This window comes from Alosa alosa, chromosome 6 (genome assembly GCF_017589495.1).
Source record: "Alosa alosa isolate M-15738 ecotype Scorff River chromosome 6, AALO_Geno_1.1, whole genome shotgun sequence".
Taxonomy (NCBI): Eukaryota; Metazoa; Chordata; class Actinopteri; order Clupeiformes; family Clupeidae; genus Alosa; species Alosa alosa.
The window spans coordinates 27,937,893-27,955,596 of record NC_063194.1 but is presented as its reverse complement, the minus strand read 5'-3'; the positions used below and the strand labels follow the sequence as shown (position 1 = coordinate 27,955,596).

General features: G+C 42.6%; 1 protein-coding gene across 1 annotated transcript in view; it reads left to right on the top strand.

Annotated features, from left to right (window-relative positions):
- The first annotated feature begins 233 nt into the window (after window positions 1-233).
- The window catches only part of mpp2a (MAGUK p55 scaffold protein 2a), a 36,599-nt gene continuing 19,128 nt past the window's right edge, over window positions 234-17,704 (top strand). Inside the window, 4 exon segments of the mRNA XM_048246527.1 lie at window positions 234-296; window positions 7,269-7,317; window positions 11,155-11,262; window positions 16,530-16,556. Of these exon segments, the coding sequence (XP_048102484.1) occupies window positions 7,287-7,317; window positions 11,155-11,262; window positions 16,530-16,556 (166 nt within the window). The 5' untranslated portion in view covers window positions 234-296; window positions 7,269-7,286.

The window sequence follows — 17,704 nt, the reverse complement described above, 5'->3', positions numbered from 1 at the left end:
TACACTTGGACAAAGTAGGCCTAGCTTAGAAGAAAAGAACACATCAATCGAATAAATGAAGATCAATGAGTAAACAATAAAAAGCATCCGAGCACGGACGTGGTGCCTCTTAAAGTAACACGTTTCGTGACTGAAAATGGCATCAGAGATCAGTGCCGCGAGATTGGTGAGGCCCACATCAATGCGTTTCCCCTTTAAGGGTACGCGTCGGCTGGACTGTGATTTGATGATTGGTGGCGGACCAGGGAGGCTACATCAAATTAAACACAGACAACGACGCGACCACGAGAGCACAGGTTAGTGTTGATAATAGAAATGTGCTATAATAACGTCTTCGTTACCTGTAAATAGAGCATTTGGTTGATTTGCTGACGTTATATGCTCACGTGTTATTTCATGTTCCTCATCCTAGTCAACGCAGCCATATGTTTTCCTCCCAGTCAGTCAGACAGACAGACCTACTACCAGGACGAAACATTGCCATTGTGCATGCATCGCATTGTTTATCTTAGTGCGGAGCGGTTCGTAAATGAGAATGATAATGTTTAGAGAACCAAAATGCCGTGCTACGTAGAAGTTTCCATTGAAAAACATATTCAATGTTCGTTCTTTAGTGTAGGGTGCAAATTAATAATGTATGTTTGGTGGCCCGGCAATGTGTCTACTCTTTATTGCTGCTCCTGCTGCCACAAGGCCAAAATCAGAGCATGATCTAATAAACGTGTAGCCCTTGTTGGCTTATTATGCATGGAGGCACAACAGCACAGGATTCTTACTGTAGTTAATCAACATATAATAACAAACCTATGACAATTTCTGATGACAGTGGCATAATTTAGGCCAGAACATTTGACTGGAGAGGGTAAAGAAATGTGGTTGGGCAACAAAGACATGGATATTGAGATAACATGAAATAACTGTATTTGACATGAAATTGACTAGAAGTTTAAACTATTAACATTTACTATTTACATTTGATTAATTTCAAACCCTTTTTTGTTACTCCATCCTGTGTGTCTGTCAAGTCTATCCTACAGCTGATCTCTGTGTATGGATCTTCTTGTCCAATTTATAGCCACTATGAACCTCTGCACATTCACACACACACACACACACACACACACACACACAAAATACTTCTATGTAACATCGTTCTGTACCAACACTATCTAGTCATATGTAAACAACAGACAACCTTTCTGACAGCGAAGAGGCATTTCCTCCCTGTTAGTCCATTTGACTGACTCCAAGCCACTGGAGCAAACTCACGTCAGGTGTATAAATAGTAGTCTGTTTTCTAGAAAATTCTTAACCTACTTTGCTTTATTCTCCCAACATCTCCATCAATCTCCTGAAAACACTGCGCTCAAAAACAGCTGAGATGCCTCTGAGTTGGAATATTTGGCGTTTGACCACTGAAGCCAAGTATGAAAGTAGTGGTATTGTACAACATGCTTTCCAATTGGCATTCTATTTGTGAGATCCCAAAACTGTCAGTGAAAGTGGTTGTGCATTAGTTCATCAAAATACAGCAGGAAACTGAAACAGAGATTGCTGTGATGTAATGTCTTTGGCTGATGTGACTTGTGGCAAGATAGTAGGTTATTGAATGGTAGGCTGCTATTTTCATATCATCGTTTACATTTAAATTTATTCACTTACCCGACACTTTTATTGAAAGCGAGCGACTTAAAAAAGAGGAATATCATTCATGTTACAATGCTTTAGGAGGAGACCTTGTGCAAACTTTATACCCAGGATGAAATGTTGTGTTATAGCCAAGTTTACAGTCTATAGGCTATCGCCCATCCCTGTTGGTCCCTTATTTTTCCATGTCAGAGAGTAATGTGCTGTTGTGGAGCGTGATTAGCACGCTGTTCTCAGACAGTAGGGCAGGGGTGCCCAACCTTTTTTGAACCACAATCTACTTTTAAAGTTGACAGTGTCCCGAGATTTGCCAAGCCAAATAGAAAGCCATAGTCATCACTGGAACCTACATGTACCGGTATGTAGGCCTCCTACATTCTGCAATTTCAATTCTACTCTTCCTCAGTTTTTCCGCAATTCTATAATCTCAATGCCCAAACAGCCAGTAGGCCTATCCCCATGCTCTAAAAAATGATTGGACCCTGTTCATTGTCGCTAGCAGCAATATTTATTAATATTTATTATTATTTTATAATAATTATTGCATATATTATTATTAGTAGCCGTGTTATGAGTAGTAGTAGTAATAGTAGGCCACTATTATTATTGACATCATTCTGTTGGCTACGTGAATGGTAAGACTCAGCTCAATGTGAAACAAAATGTTAAGTATTTTTTCAAAGCTGTTAATTTTTCAGCTCAGTGTTGAATATAAACACACAACCTTGTATTGCATTGTTTTACCCAGCGTCAGTTTGGAAAAGCAATTGCTGTGCAAGTGACTGATCTAGCCTACTGAAATTATATGTTTTAATGCGCATTCCGAGAGTTTGGGGATATTCTCGAATGCTACACAGGGGGTTGTGGTTTTTCACCCTGTTGTCACTCTTCAGGTCAACAAGCTGTTCCTTTCTACAGAGAGATGTTTTGTTGTAGTTGCAGACAAATGGATTCCATAGCACTGTAGACGTCAATTCTGATGTAGCCCAAATAGTGCAAATAACTCTATTTATCTATCTAATCTATCTATCTATCTAATAACTCGTTACTGTATGTGTGAAGGTTTCTTTATTTGGAAAGTCAAATCAGCACTTTCCCCTCGAGTTAAAATTATGCTTGTCTGTGTCAAGGCTATGTAGCCTATTGGTGTGATAGGCTGTAAAGTGAAATTAATAAATATATGAACGAGAGGCAACAAGTGATTGCATCTTAATAGCATTGCCAAGACCAAAACAAGAGTGGGAGATGACTGGTTCAAAAATTAAAGATTGAGTAACTGAGTTACTGAGTTTTTATATTTATAAATAGACAATTGGCAATCTCTGGACTGAACAGAATAGTGGAGAAAGACGCTAGAATGACAAATGTTTATGCACCTTTTTTGAGGAAAATAGTGTTTAAAAATGTCCATTTAAATTGATCTCTTGCATGTTTTACATCCGAAATAAGGAGGATGCAGTTTGATACATCAACTGCAACCGGAACCTCTCTATCCATCCTGCTCTCTGCCATGGTGTTGTGGACACCCCTCATTCAGACACAGCCTGGAGAGTGAGGAGGCTGGGCAGTTGGCTGGCCATTGACAATGAGTGTTAACTGTGATATGAAGATGACAGGAGCGTGGCTCCGATATGCTGTGAAGATGTCCGTGTTAGGTCCCTGGCGAGGCAAGAGGCATAAGGCAGGAGGCAGACTCTGCACTGACACACACACACACACACACACACACATATATACACACACATAGACACACACACATGCACGAATATGCATATACACACACACAGACACACACACCACTCACATGCACACAAATACACACACACACACACACACACACACACACACACACACACACACGCACACCATACAACACGCATACACACACACACACACACACTGGCACACATACCACGCATATACATACCACACACATACACACAGACTATACACACATACACACACACACACACACATTGGGCGGGTCTCGGCCTCAGTCCACACCATGGGGGTTGATACAGCAGATGGTGAGTCAGGGGTGTGTGTGTGATGTCGTAGGAGTGGCCTGTTGTTAGCACAATGTCATAAAATGACCACAAGGAAGGACCCGTATATGTGCACAAGGGACTGTTGAAACCAGGAAGCAGACTAGGCTTGAGTGATGGGAAACAGGAGTGGTTGTTTGAGACCAGAGAATAGTTTGGAATGAAATGTTGAAATGAAGGAGAGGAGGAATAAGGAAGAAATGGATGTTTATTGGAGGAATGAAGTGATAGTACGCAGGTGAGGGAAATGAGGAAGGAGCTAGTCATTTGGGAGATGGCTGGTGTTCAGATAGCCAGCCAGCCTAATTACACGTCCTCAGCTGCCACTTTAGGGAGGCGTGTGGGTAGGTAGAGGGGCCGGGGGGGTAGCCCCCCATATCCAGTCCCAGAGGGGGATGCCACTGATGCTGAGCTTGCAGTCTGTGTGTGTATGCCACCACTGGAGCGAGTCTAGTCTACCTAATGGTGAGAGCCAGCCCATGACAGGACCTGACTGGAACCACGTTGTGTCAGAGAACAATAACAACAATAACAACTCCTCACACTGATACAGCTGCATAAGACATTTGTTTTTGTTTGTTTCCGCAAATGATGAGCAATTACGGTGTGCATAATTATGTTTTCTTTGTGGAGTTTGGGAGGTTGTATATTCATATCTTGTTTGTTCTTTTTCATTGGATATTTTTTAAAAGGTACTTTTAGTGTCTAATGAGGTTGTTTTGTCATCGTTGACAGACCAAATTAGCAGTGATTTCTTACTTAATTTCTTAAGTGTTTGTTCCCCTTTTCTCCAAGATCCAGAGAAGCCCTTTGTCTTTAGCTTTGGGGATGTGTTGGCTAGAGCTGTGTAAATAAATAAATCAACTCTTGGGTAGAAATGCTAATCAGCACTGACCTCAAATCCACTAAACTCCTGGATACTCAAGCCTTTATTTCATACATATTTATATAAACTGAGGCTTCACCAAAGGGCTAGGGACTAAAATCCTCTTCTGTTAGATGAATCATCACCACGGCAATGCCTCAGCAGTCTTAATAATCTCTGAACTGTGAATATAAGTCATGTAGGATCTATTCATAATCTACCCATAACCACTAAGAGAAAAGTGGGTGCAGATTTTGTGTTCAGACATTCTGTTCTAACCCTATCCAAGTTCCAATTCAAGTTGTAAGTTAAGGTTCTGGCACGTCATTGAGTAGCCTCCTCCATGCTGTCTGAATATAGAGCTGGGATTTCCCATCCATCAAAGTCCACTTGCCCTCTTCGTCCCAGGAGGGTTGTTTGGGGGATTCTGTGTGCTGACTGAATGAGATAATGAGTGACTGAGAGGCATCCCTGCTCCTGAATGCATAATATTTATTTTTCAGGCTATTTATTTGTTTGTTTGTTTTTGCTTCAAATGTTTTCCTAGATGTGGAGGACTGTAAAGACAATGAAACAAAATAAATACAAATCACTTACTTTTGAGAGTAGGCCCAAAGCCATGATGTCTGCACACAGTATCTTCCTCAAATCAGAAAACGTGTGCTGTCTCACTCTCACTGACAAACAAGCATAAATATTCATGTATGTTTGACTAAGAGAGAGCCAAGCCAAGCCAAGCCAAGCCAGCCTGTCAGTCCAGAGGCTCTCTGAGTGATTCACCTGTGCATCAAACAAGCAATTACATTTCCTAATTGACATTGTCCCTATCCTCCTCATCAACATTCCGCACGCGCAGAGGCAAATGTCAGGTTGTTAACACGCACGAGAAGGTGAGGAGCGAGAGATGACCTTCTGGGCCTCTTAACACATCCTAATGGATGACTGAGATTCACTTCCTCAGAGACCAGGAAACCGGGAATCCATAGTGACCCAGAGTGGTTATTGGTATGCATTACCTAAAGTCCCTCAAGGAAGTAGGGCATCCAGAAAGGTGTAGTAGCCTTTCTAGTAGAGCCCTCTGATAAGTAGGTGGAGATCTGGTAATGTATTATCATACCATGCATATCTATAGTCCTATCATATTCAGATGATATCCTTAACTAGTTGAAGTGTACAAGTGGTAAAATTCCATTGAAAGTTTTAGGAGTTTCTTTGGTCAGGAATGTTAGTTTTAGGCGGTTTGGACGAAACATTAATGGTAATCTTTACCGGATAGTCATTGGGTCTGAATGAAACAGCATCAATCCGCTGTTCAGATGATTCCGATGTTTTCTATCACAGTGAGGGGTGTGTATATCGCACTGGATGTGCAGTGCTTCTAACAGCACGGCTAACATCAGTGTCACCATAGCAACAGGCTTGGTCATTAAAAAAAAATGTGTGTATCTGTGTCAGCATCATGAGTGTGTCCAGGGTAATCGATGTGTTATTTACTTGGGGATTTCTGTTTAAATGGATTTCATTGCTGTAAATGTTGGAATCCATTTGAGCTGATTTCATTATGAAACTGACAAGGCTGAAGAGTTAATTAAAGGCCTCCGTAGTGTAAAAATCAACTGCTAAAAAAATTGTCTTAATATTGGATTTTTTAAATTTAGACGCTCTTTTAGATCTTATGTCAGAATCAATGGGCCCACTAAGTGAGAATATTTGACAGCCTGGAGATATTGGAGGATTGTGGCTTGGCTTGGCTGCTTGGTATGTGAGAGACTGTGTTAATGTTGGCCTAGTGAGCCGAGACTTCCTCTGTCATCTCTCCACTCTCTCAAGCTAGCTCTCTAGCTGTCTCACTATTTATACTCTTAATTCCAATACCTAGTGCATGTACACTCTCTGTGGTGTGCCATTTATTCAAACACAGGAACTATTAGAGTGGGAAGGGGGTGTGTCTGTGTGTGTGTGTGTGTGTGTGTGTGTGTGTGTGTGTGTGTGTGTGTGTGTGTGTGTGTTATTTTGCCGTCCTCCACCTCCTCTCCAGTCTGCACCTGCCACTGTTTCTGAGGCTCCTTTGGTCTTATTGTGCACATCTACCATTAGAATGGTTGGGGCATGTTGTGGCCTTTTGTTTTCTCAACGCCCCCTCAAGCCCTGCACCCCAACACAACACACACACACACACACACACACACACCATTTCTCATGTATAGACCAGGCTATATGTAGTCATAGCAACCACAGATTAACATGCCCAGATGCTCCCTCCTGCTCGTTTCACCCCCCCCCTTTCTTTTTCTCTCCCCCTCCCTTTCTCTCTCTATCTACCCCCATCCTCCCTCTCTCTCTCTCCCTCTCTTTCCCTCTCTCCTTTCTCTCTATCTACCCCCTCCTCTCTCCCTCTCCCTTTCTCTCTCTATCTACCCAATCCTCCCTCTCTCTCTCCCCTTTCCCTCTCTCTTTATTTCTCTCTCTATCAACCCCCTTCTCTCCCTCTCTCTTTCTCCCTTTCTCCCTTTCTCTATCTACCCCTCCCCTCTCTCTCTCTGCATAGATTATGTGCCCTTTTCTTGTGTGTACCCCGCTAGTGCATCTGTGGCAGAATCTTATGATCCTACATACAGCAAGAACTCAAAAATGTTGTTGAAACAAGCCCTTGATCAGTTGTCTCTGTCTCCCTCCTCTCTCTCTCTTCCTGCTTCCCTCAACCTGTCCAGTCCAGGGATTCAGTCAACATGCCTGTGGCATCAACCGGCACGGAGCCTGGTGAGTTGGATTCAGTCGTGACTCAACATCTAACCATTACTGTCTTGCTCTCTCTCTCTCTCTCTCTCAATTCCCTTATATTCAGTAGGCTTTATTGACAAGCAGTTTAAAGGGAAAAAGTGTTACCAAAGCATAGAACATACAGAAATATAGTAAACCCAATACAGAAATATGATAAGCATAATGTCTCTCTCTCTCTCTCTCCTTTAAAAGCTCCTTCAACTAATCTACCATGACAACTACACTGGGTATGAATGGGCTATGTCAGTATTAATTAATTCATTCAGATTCAACATTATTTAAATGTAGAGTAAGATATTTTGGTTGTCAAAATATAAAATGTCTCTAAATATTTTATAGGTCTAGAAGAATGATAAAAGATTAATGTATTAGTTAATGTTTAAGGTCCCATTAAATTGTCTACACACAAGCATGAAAATACCATACAATATAAGAATAACGACAGAAGAAACAGGAACTCTTTTTCAGAACTACATTATTGTTGCACTAGACCCAAACCGGACTTTAAAGCATGTCAAGAGTCAAGAGACTGACAGGAGGCAAGTGGGAGAGAGAGATGGGGTGGGATTGGAAAAAGACTCAGGTTTAACTTGAACCCGGGTCCCCATGGCCACTTGGACCTGAGTGTGGTACGGGTGTGCCAGTTGCACCACAGCGCCCCCAGCATGTCTTTTACAACGAGATCACTACTGCTCCTTTAAAGGAAAGTTCCGGAGCAAAAACAACCTAGGGTCTATTTTCAGAAGCTAGCAAGTTCAAAATGTTGTTTGAGACCATAATTATAATGATTGGTGAAGTTTTGAGCAAGAATGTCATTTGCATTAACACGAAATTGGCTTACAGTAAAAGCGAACCGGGCATATGCTCACGTCACAAACAAAATATTTTACACCACTGACAATGTTCAAAATAGAATGACACTTCTGTGGTAGTGTGGTAAGGTTTGTCTACAGACAAATTTAAGTATTGTAAATGTTGTAAGTGTTTCAAAATGTTATAAAAAAATATTTTATAAAGGGTGTGTTTTAGGCTACCTTAGCTTTCTTCTTATCACGGCCACCTTTAAGGAAGGCATAACAAGTCGATTAAGGAATGCAGCGTTCATTGTTCTTGCTCAAAACTCTACCAATTAATGTAATTATGCTCTCAAACAACATTTTGAACCTGTTAGCTTCTGAAAATAGACTAGGTTGTTTTTGCTCCGGAACATTCTTTTAATCCTTTACAATATTAACACAACATATATTTAACTGTATTAGTTAGCCTAGCGGTTAGCTGTTGCTTTAATCATTTACAGTATTAAAAAAACGTATATCTTACTGTATTAGTTAGCCTAGCGGTTAGCTGTCACTTGATTGCATGCACTAAAGGCACGTCATGACAGTAATGTCCTAATTATAGCTGATCCTGAAGCAGAACCCAAACATCAGCTTTATTAATACACTGTACATATTATTAACCACTTTATTTCCCAGGTGAGCAAAAGTAGCATGTACTGTAGGTACTTCCCATTATGAATTTGTTACTACCATTATTTCCCAGGTCTCTAAAGGCTGTCCTTAAGGAATCTGTAGTTTTAGGCTGTTTAGGGCTATATTTTGTTATTTACCCGCCAATCTCACCATGAGGAAGCTTTTGTATTGGATTTAATCCTCTCCTGATAGTTGCTGAAGTGCTGCTACTTAGAGCTCCCAGTGGCTCAGTGTTATCAGTCCACACAGAGATTAGAGGACAGGGGATGAGAGTAAAAGCCACAGTGTGGTCGTTTGTGTTATCACACCGCTGGTGGCATGGGTCACGTGGCAGGCAGACCCCAGAGGCTCAATCACCAGCACTCTGATCTGACCCGTCCCTGGCCCCAGAACCTGGAGTGTGTGTATTAGAGGCGGCCATCGGCCGTCGGTCTTGATCTCGAATAATCGATTAAGAGGATCAAACACAGACGAGACACACACACACACACACACACACACACACACACACACACACACACACAAACACACACACACACAGAGTATACACATAGTACACACACTGAAAATTAACTGCTACATGGACTCCTAACTTTATAAAGCTTAGCATAGTAGCTTAGCATAGTAGCTTAGCATAGTAGCTTAGCATAGTAGGCTCTTAGGACACTATCATCTCCCTTCAACCATCAACAGCCCTGGGGTATCACTTTCCTTTCTTTCACATCTGTAAATGAATAGATATTTCATATGAGCGTCCCTTAACCATTTCACATCTGTAAATGAATAGATATTTCATATGAGCGCCCCTTAACCATTTACAGCGCCCCTTAACCATTTCACATCTGTAAATGAATAGATATTTCATATGAGCGTCCCTTAACCATTTCTAAGTCACAGAGAGCCGTCTAAAACCCTCGGTTCACTTCAGCGGTCCTTGATGATCCTCTGGTCATCATTTTTTCATGCCGACTCGAGATCATTTATGCTTGGGGCAGAATATTGACTTTTCTCATGTATGGTTCTTGGTATTCACTCTAATGAACCTGCTGGAAGCTCAGTCAAAGGGAATTTATACACTGATAAAATGGTAGACGGAAGAACTGAGTTGCTGCTTTATAAATGAGGGTTCTACTTTCCACTTTGGAGAAAAAAAAACACATTAAATGCTGATTCAATGACACTAGACTAGATGTTTTAAAACACAGAACTGATACTAAAGGAAGTCACAGCTGGGAGGCATAAGTGTGTTTTATGTGAATCTCACAGTCTATGGTGGACTAGTGGAACAGGTGGAAAATGATGATAAAGAATGATTTATCGGTTTCATTGCATCCCACAGTGCGGCAGCAGTACCCAGTAAAACATGGTGGGCTTGGGCTTGCTTACAGGAGTGGAACAGTGTATGTGGTTCTGTCAGAGCCTGTCTGTTTGTGGCTTTTTGGGTTTTGCCTAATGAATGTTATTTTGAATGCACTCAACTCAGCATAAAAAACAGTGCAAGTGTGTTAGATTATTCTGCAGTTGTAGCGTTTTACTTTGCAGTGTCTAAAGTTAGTGTTGGGTTTCATGCGTCACTGTTTTTAAAGCTACAGTATGTGAACTCTGCCACCTTTTTAGATAGTATGTTATAGGTAATTACATTTTGTATCATCTTTGTCATACTGTAGACATTTGAAACACTTGCATTGATTTGCAAGCTAGCTAACTTTTTATCATTGCCAACTCTGCTGTTTTTTGTAATTGCAAGACATTTCCATTACAGCAGGTAAATGGCATGTAGTAGTATTTTTACTTTTTAGTGTAATAGCATTGTGAGATTTTCAGCACAATATATAATATCCACGTGGCACCAAATATTGCAATATGTACAGTATTGTATTTAATATCCTGATTTGATAGTCCTCTGCAGTCTACAATATGGTACAAGACCTTATTCTTCTCTTGTGTCAGAGCGGAAAATGGTAAGAAAGTCCGTAAAGGACAATTTTACTGGGCCAAGATGGCTGCAGAGACTCCATACAAAAATGTAACCATGTATCGCAGAATCGATTGAATACCCTATGAATTCTAAAATGTAAAAATTGCAATAATATGGCATCATACCCCAAATATCATAATTATATGTCATATTGTCACCTCTGTTGCTATGCTCTAAATTCCATAAGCCTGCTATATTTATACAAAACTTGAATAGTTTATTGTATGTCAATGCCATCATGGAAGCTCAAAGAACGAGACATATTGCATTATTATACTTCATGCTTCACTTTCTCACTCTCTGTCTCTTACTTTATCTCTCTCTCTCTTTCTCTTTCTCTCTGACTCTCTGTGTTCTCTCTCTCAGCGGCTGTGCCTCAGGTTCTAGACACCCTGAGCGATAGCAACAGCTCCACCACTGCCAATGACCTCGACCTCATCTTCCTCAAGGGCATCATGGAGAGCCCCGTGGTGAGTTTATCCTTCCCAGGGCCCCCCATCCACACACAGCTCCATTACCCACACACACACACACACACACACACACACACACACACACACACACACACACACACACACACACACACACACAGCCCCATTTCCCACACAAACAAAAGACACCCCATCCACACACACCCCTTCACCCACACAAACACAAGACACCCCACCCACACACACACACATACACAGCCCTATTACCCACACAAACACTAGACACCCCATCCCCCCACACATACACCCCATCACCCACACAAACACAAGACACCCCATCCCCACACACACACACACCCCTTCACCCACTCAAACACAAGACACCCCATCCACACACACACACAGCCCCATTACCCACACAAACACAAGACACCACATCCACACACACACACCCCTTCACCCACACAAACACAATCTACCCCCATCTACACCAAACTGGTCACGTCAGCCACACTAACACAAGTATGCCCCATTCACACCAAACTGGTCATGTCAGCCACACTAACACAAGTATGCCCCATTCACACCCAACTGGTCATGTCAGCCACACTAATCGTGCGTTCCGATGGTACGTGCTGCCAACTTGTGACAACTCGTAACTATTGAAATGATGTCAGTTCCTTGTGGGACCGAGCTGTATGCATTCTGGTTTGCGTTTACGTTCTTCACAACACAACGAGCCGATCGAATATTCGATGATATACATGATATACATGATATTCCATGCACAACAAGACAGCATGAGGCATTGCAATGTGTACTAGCAATTCAAATGGACTCAAATTTGCTAAGCAGTAAAAAGAAGAGTAAAAGATCACCACTAATTACAGTAAACACAGGGCGTGGCCATCTTTGGTTTTGAAGTAGTCAGAGCTCGTTGTAAACTGGAGGTCCTCTGATTTGTACGAGAACGCTTCTCGTCAGACAACCTGACCTAGCGTTCATGGGCATCGGAAAAACCTTTTTCCCAGTGAAAACATCATCATTCCGCATCATTCAAGTCATGTAATGTGTGAGTCCGAGGTCGGAAGCTAGGGCTAGATTTTGCTAACAGAATTGCCCAGTTAGGGGATCGTCATCACTTTTGTCGTCACTTTGTAGTTCGTTTGTAGTCAATGTAGTCAATCATGTCCAACAGTTTTAATGTGAACTTGGGAATTTGCCGTTTTTGTCACTTGAAAGCTGCACATCTTTCTTTCACAAGAGTCTTTACACTATATTTTAAGCAAATAAAGTTGTTTATTTAGGATTAGTGAGCGTATGTTTAAACCTTTGTTGTGGCATCCGTGTTTGTCACACATTCCGACGGCAAAGCACATGAACACTTACCGTGGGAAAAACAAAGTACCATATTTTCCGGACTATAAGTCGCTCCTGAGTATAAGTCGCATCAGTCAAAAAATGCATCATGAACAGGAAAAAAACATATATAAGTCGCACCGGACTATGTCTTTAGAAAAGTATTTCACAAAATACAAAACCAAAAACAGAGACTATGTAACTGGATTATTGAGGCCAAAAAGATTAATGTTAATGAAGACAAAGGAGTGAAGGCAGCCAAGAGGAGGGCAAGGTAATTGCAAAGCAAAAAATTCACTGAAAGAAAATGCAATGTGGTACACCAAAATGTATTTAAAATGCGGAGAATACATGCAATCAAGCATTTTGGGCAATGTGGAGTCACAAGCTGGCAGCAGATTAAATGCTCATGAGAGAGAAAAAGATGCAGTTTTAGACGTGACTGAAGCAAGCCAGGCATAGGCCTAGGCCCGATGGTAATTGTAAAGCAATTTACAAAAGATTCACTGAACAAAAATGCTGATATGATACATGAAAATTTAGCTAAAAATGTGGAGAATGCAATGCAATCAAGCATTTTGGGCGATATGGAGTCACAAGCTGGCAGCAGATTAAATACTCATAATAGAGAAAAGAAGCGGTTTTAAAAGGACGATGACGAGCTAAGGCAAGCCAGGCAATAGGCCTATAGGCCCGACGGTAATTGTAAAGCAATTTACAAAAGATTCACTGAACAAAAATGCTGATGTGGTACATGAAAATTTAGCTAAAAATGTGGAGAATGTAATGCAATCAAGCATTTTGGACGACGTGGAGATACAAGCCGGCAGCAGAATAAATGCGTTTTAAAAGGACGTGCAGCAAGCAGGTGATATTTAGAAATTTATTTCACAAAATCCAAGACTAAGAACAGACAGACTATGTAACTGGACACATTGAGGCCAAAATATTGAGAATTCTACAGGGAATGTTGAAGATGAAAGAGTGAATAGTGGCAAGAGGCAAGCCGAAGGCTGCTGATGTGAAAATGCTGATGTGGTACATGAAAATGCAATGCAATCAAGCATGTTGGACGATATTTTGGCACAAGCTGGCAACAGAACGAATACTCGCTGGCCACCTCCGAGGGAGCGTGAGAAAAAAAGATGCACATTTAAAACCAGGGCCTAAATTTCAGCGCGGGATTGCAGGGTATTGCGCATAAATTATTACTAAGTATTGAGCATACTAATAAAAGTCCCGCAACTCTAGCCACGAAAAATTCCCACACATTTTACAGCGCTGTCTGATGTTAATCTAATAATGGAGCGGCCTGAATGCGGGACTATTGACTGGACAGACCAACTCTGACTTCAATTGAACCCCATACAGAGACACACACGCGCGCGCGCAGGACCACTTTGGAGGTGCCTATCTCTCTCTCTCTCTCTCTCAGCAGGATTTGTCACCGCTAAAGTCAAATTATAGCCTAGCCTATAGGTGCTTCTACACCAACCGCTATCGACAGGAAAGGAAAACAAACGTTTAGCGATCAGGAACCGTCATGAATTTTGCAAACACAGATGCATGACAGCATATAATATAACGCGAGAGAACATGGATGTGTTCTCCATTTGAGGAACGTTATAATCGATTGCGGACGTGAACAGACAGCTACAGACACGGAGAGCATAGTAGGCCTACTTTCACTTTCTGTGCATATTCACGTGAAAGATAATTGGTAGCAAAACAGCGATCAAATATTACATGGCAGTGAGTTTAGTTTTCAAATGTTTTCATGCATGTCTAGATAACGGGTGAGGAATGTTTAGGGGACAGACTATCGTAAATCCTCAAATTATGTCTGGGCAAAGCACAGCACCTTTATTTGGACCATGGCTTGTAGGCTATTCGAGTCAGCTATAGGCCTTTATTTCTTGCGTTTTACTGTGAGACATATGCCTATACTTTTCGTTATAGGAGCGGCATACCAGGCTATCAATGGCAATGGTTCATTAAGTTTCATGTATGAAAGAGTGTCGGGATTTCCATCCGCTTATTGCGAGAAGAGGCATCCGCTTTCATTCATTCATGGAACGTGTGCTGTGCTGCAAGGGAAACCTTATTCCATATAGCCAAAGAGGTCTTAGACTAAATTTAATTATTTTATAAATTATGCATGATTTACTTTTTTATATATAAAATTCGTAGGCTGATACCTGGCAGCAACAATTGTGTTTAAATGTAGGTTAATGCTTCAGCCTCTAGCTCAGAAAGGGGCTGCGTGCGTGACTGCTAGCTTTTCATTGGCAACAATATTAAACCAACCAACAATATACATTATTAAGAAGAGCTCTTTTATGAGTTAAATTGAAGCAAAATTATACTGGCTTTTATTTGTCCGAATCTGAGGCCCGGCTATGAATAGAATCCCGGCCATAATTTGAGCATTTAAGTATGCACGTGTGTTTCAGGCATAGTGCAAGCACTAATCTCTGACTGAAAGTGCACAGGACTTGTGCATTTGAGAGCGCTCTCTCTAATGTTTCATGTAGGGTTCATGTCAGTTCTACCAGAAAGACTCAGTAGACAGAATAGAATCAGTTAACAATTTAATTAGTAAAGGAATGGCTTGGATGCAAGCATGAAAGAGTCCTGAATAGGTAACAGTCTTTGGCGTAGGCCCGCCTCGATCCGGCCCAGCGATGAACGGATCTCGCCTCCCGCCGATGGATGAAGGCAGGGCGGGAGCCTACCCCAAAAGGATGAGTGATGCCACGCCAGGGCGGTGACTCAGTAATCTGGTTCTGAGAGGAGCAGAGACATTAGTATACATACAAGATGAATTAAACAGCATGACTGGGCGGGGTGAAGACGGCTGTGCCAGGGCGCCGACAGAATTTTAAAGTAGCTAGGTGTTAACCATAAACCTAGGGTTGTAGTGGGGCCCACAGCATGCTTTAGTGGGATTTAGAATTTAGTGGGCGGCGGCAACCGGGCCCAGGGCAACCCTGGACCATAAGCACTTCACGATCTGGGCTTCAGTGACTAGCAAGCTAGTACATCGCGGCGAGCCCAGGCCACCGCATCCAGAGCAACCTAGACTTTAGTGCTTATGCGAAGCTGGGCAACCAGTGTCTAGGGCAACCCCTAGACCACCGAGGCGTGCCGGCTACCGGCGCCCAAGGCAACCTGGACCATTAGCTGGGCAACCAGCATCTAGGGCAACCTAGACCAACGTGGACGGCGGCGACCGCATCCAGGGCAACCTGGACCTAACTGGGCAACCAGCGTCTAGGGCAACCTAGACGAAGCGCCACGAGCCGGCAACCGGGCGACGACGACCTGAACCATGAGCTGGGCAACCAGTGTCTAGGGCAACCCTAGACCAACGTGGACGGCCGGCGAATCGGCATCCAGGGCAACCTGGACCGAACTGGGCAACCAGCGTCTAGGGCAACCTAGACGAACGTCACGAGCCGGGCAACCGGCATACGGTGCGACCTGAACCATGAGCTGGTCAACCAGCGTATAGGGCAACCTAGACCGATGTGATGGCCGGGCGACCGGCATCCAGGGCAACCTGGACCAAACTGGGCAACCAGTGTCTAGGGCAACCTAGACGTGCATCCGCGAGCCGGGCTTAATCGGCAGAAGTGACCTGAACCATAATGTCGCCGAACGAAGCTGGGCAACCAGTGAAAAGGGCAATATGCCCATGGCTGAGACTAAATCACCACAAGCTACCGGCATGCTGGGCCCCAATATGTTTCAGCGATTAGTGCAAGGCGAATGCCAGAATTTAACCACCGCCACCAGGATTTGGCGAAGGTAAAATGAGGTACCTGAGTTAACATGGGAGAGCAACTTCTGAGCATCGAAAATGTCAAGAGGAGTTAGTTTGATGCATCCTGATGGATGGCGGGATAGCCCTTTTGGCCGGCAGTCTTGCTACCCGATGAAATGAGTGAGAAGTGAACCTCTTTGAAGAGAGGTTACATTTAAAGGAGAATTCGGTGTGATATTGACCTAAAGTGTATTGAAACATGATACCGAAAAGAGAACGCATGTCTCATAGCCCATCTCAGCTTGTCCCCTGCACTCCAAAAATCTGGCTAGTTAGCCGATGTTACCAACAGCTTTTTCAATAGTGGTGCTTCCTCGCATCGGGCTAGCCATGCAAATAAATCACCGTTTTACACCCATTTACTTAGGCTCAATGTATCTCCACACTTCATTGGTAGACTTCGAGGGCCCTGACATTTAAAACGAGACATTGAGAACTTTGAAAAAGCACTGGTAGTTTACTTACAAGACGATTTATACAGACAGTATCTTCACGAAGTTTAGCTTTGCAGCCATCTTGAATGGTAAAGTAAGAATGAACAGGTATGATAAAGGGATCAGATTCCAAAATAATTCATGGATTCCATGGATTCAGTTGCTGCTACTGGAAGAAACTGGAATCCATGCATTTCCACTCGAATTATTTTTGGAATCTGATCCCTATATCATACCTGTTCATTCTTACTGCTAACTCGACTTATTGTGACTAAATTCAAGATGGCTGCAAACGCTAAACTTCGCGGAAGATACTGTCTGTATAAATCGCCTTGTAAGTAAACTACCAGTGCTTTTTCAAAGTTCTCAATGTCCGCTTTTAAAATGTCAGGGCCCCTGAAGTCTACCAATGAAGTGGACCAGGGGAAGCAAAAACATGGTTAGGGTTAAAAGGTTAAACATGATGTACTCAGGATCAATGCAGGGGAATAGAGCTTGTGGTTGCAGATGCTTGGGACCGGAGCAATGAGTTAGTTGATATGGGTGCTTGAGCATATTACCCCGGGGTCATGTGGTTTAATATTTAGGATAAATAAGCATTATGACTAGTTTTGTAGAAGACTAGTGCTTGTGAAGCCAGATGTGTGTTCTGGTTCGATAGCTCACCTGTAGCGGCTAGAGTGAGATGAATGCATTGAGCTGCAGACCCAAGGCCAAGATGGATGCGTGTGAGCTACACCTTAGCACCTGCTCTTGGAAAGCCCCCAAAATAAGATGAGCAGCATCAGTAATGCGAGGAAAGCATGACCTTAATGAGACAAAGGACTTCAGGACAATTCATGCCTGTATGTGACAGGAGGAAGAAA